The sequence below is a fragment of the Arachis stenosperma genome, chromosome 3, assembly GCF_014773155.1.
Source record: "Arachis stenosperma cultivar V10309 chromosome 3, arast.V10309.gnm1.PFL2, whole genome shotgun sequence".
Lineage (NCBI taxonomy): Eukaryota > Viridiplantae > Streptophyta > Magnoliopsida > Fabales > Fabaceae > Arachis > Arachis stenosperma.
Genome location: NC_080379.1, coordinates 97,292,337 through 97,294,643, shown reverse-complemented (window position 1 = coordinate 97,294,643; position 2,307 = coordinate 97,292,337). Strand labels below are relative to the sequence as shown.

Genomic DNA, 2,307 nt, shown 5'->3' with positions numbered 1-2,307 from the left:
ATTGAAGCACTACACTTTTGATATTGAGACTGATCACCTTGATATCGATTATTTGGTGTAGACAGTAACCCTAATGGCCACTCGTGGATGAGGTCAAACACGTACACGGGAAAGTAGGAATGAGCAACCAACTAACAATCATGCCAAATTCATGACGGCAATGGCGAATCTCGCTAATACCATAGAAGCTAATACTGCTGCGACTCTGCAAGCTGTGCAGAGATTGGGCCAACTGGCCGGGAATGGAAATGGCAATGGGAATGGCGAAGGGAATACCAATGATAATGCTGAGGGTAACGGCAATAACACGTGAGGAGTTCTGATGACCTTGGCGACGTTCCTCAAGGTTCATCCACCAACTTTCCGAGGATCAACTAATCCTACTGAAGCGGACCACTGGTTCCAGGCCATGGAGCGTGCTTTACAGGCGCAGCATGTTCCAAACAATCAGTATGTAGAGTTTGCCGCTTATCAGCTAGCGGGAGAGGCCCAGCCCTGGTGGCAAGCTGAGTGTCGTTTGCTACATCTTCAAAATGCCGACATTCTGTGGGAGGTGTTCGAGACAACTTTCTATAAGAAATACTTCCCTGAGTCTGCAAGGGAAGCAAAGGAAATAAAACTAATACAGATGAAGCAAGGTTCCCTATCTGTGGCAGATTACACCAACAAGTTTGAGGAACTCTGTAGGTTTTCTAGGGTATGTCAAGATGCCCCGGATACTTACGAGAGCTGGAAGTGCATTAAGTACCAAAGGGGTTTAAAGGATAGCATTATGACTGTTGTGACTCCTTTGGAGATCCGTGTCTTCTCTGACTTAGTGAACAAGGCTAGAGTAGTGGAAGAGTATCTCAAAACCGTGGCGGCATCCAAAGACACTCGTGGAGGGAGCTCTAGTCGGGGGCGTGGCAAGTATTTTCATCCGAGAGGACAAAGCTTCAAGAGAGGAGGATATGCGCCTCAAGGCCAAGGAGGTTCTAGAAAGAATAATCAAAATCAATTTCAATATGCTAAGGGGATAGGAAATCAGAGTAAGAATTCTCCGAATTTAGTTGTGATCATTGTGGATGTTTTCAGCCTTATGACTCATGCAAGATTGGTTTAGGTGGTTGCTTCAATTGTGCGTTGCCTAGCCACATTGCGAGGGATTGCACTCGTGGGAGAAATCAGAATGCGGGCCAGAGTCAGTATCAAGGTCAAGTCTTTGCTGTGAATGCCAATGATGCTTCTAAGGCGGATCCAGTGATGAGAGGTATATGTCTAATTGGTGATAAATCCTTAGTTACATTATATGATACTGGAGCTTCGCATTCGTTTATTTCGTTTGCTAAGTTGAGGAATTAGGCTTGAAAGTGTTAGAGTTACCTTTTGATCTGCATGTACATACTCCACATCAAATAGTTATGACTAGGTCAGGTTGTAGACAAGTAGGTTTCAAGCTTGAGGGTAGAGACTTTGTGCACGATTTGATCTGTTTACCAATGGTGGGGCTAGAAATGATTTTGGGGTTCGATTGGTTGTCGAAGAATCGAGTTTTGTTGGATTGCTTTGAAAGAACTATTCGGTTTATGCCGGAAGGAGATAATGGAGCAGTGGTAGCTATGGAGTATTACCTGAACTCTGTAATGGTGCTTTGTAGTGCGGAGGAGTGTCAGGATTATATTCTGTTGGCTGCTAATGCGTTGGGTGATGCCCAGTACTTAGATCAGATTCCAGTGGTTAGAGATTTTCCAGAAGTGTTCCCAGAAGATATCCCTGGGTTCCCACCTCAAAGGGAGATTGAATTTGCAATTGAATTGGTACTGGGAGCCGGACCAGTGTCGATTGCGCCGTATAGAATGGCTCCGATAGAGCTGGCCAAATTAAAGACCCAGTTGGAAGAACTTTTGAACAAGAGGTTCATTCGACCGAGTGTATCACCATGGGGAGCGCCAGTTTTATTGGTGAAGAAGAAAGATGGAGGAATACGTTTGTGTGTGGATTACCAACAGTTAAATAAAGTGACAGTGAAAAATAAGTACCCGCTGCCAAGCATAGATGACTTGATGGATCAATTACAAGGAGCTAGAGTGTTTTCCAAGATTGATTTGAAATCCGGTTACCATTAGATAAGGGTGAAGGAGGATGATATCCCTAAGACTGCGTTTAGAACACGCTGTGGACACTACGAGTTTGCGGTAATGTCTTTCGGGTTAACGAATACACCTGCTGTTTTCATGGATTACATGAACAGAGTCTTTCGTCCCTTTCTATACAAATTCATGGTGGTTTTCATAGATGACATCTTGGTTTACTCCAAAACGGCAAAGG

At 44.3% G+C, this 2,307-nt stretch overlaps 1 protein-coding gene across 1 annotated transcript; it reads left to right on the top strand.

Annotated features, from left to right (window-relative positions):
* Nucleotides 1-322: 322 nt before the first annotated feature.
* Nucleotides 323-2,105, top strand: LOC130966444 (uncharacterized). The gene is made up of 3 exons (XM_057891249.1): nucleotides 323-1,028; nucleotides 1,103-1,249; nucleotides 1,342-2,105. The coding sequence occupies exons 1-3, from the start codon at nucleotides 323-325 to the stop codon at nucleotides 2,103-2,105; spliced, it is 1,617 nt and encodes a 538-aa protein (XP_057747232.1).
* The last annotated feature ends 202 nt before the right edge of the window (nucleotides 2,106-2,307 follow it).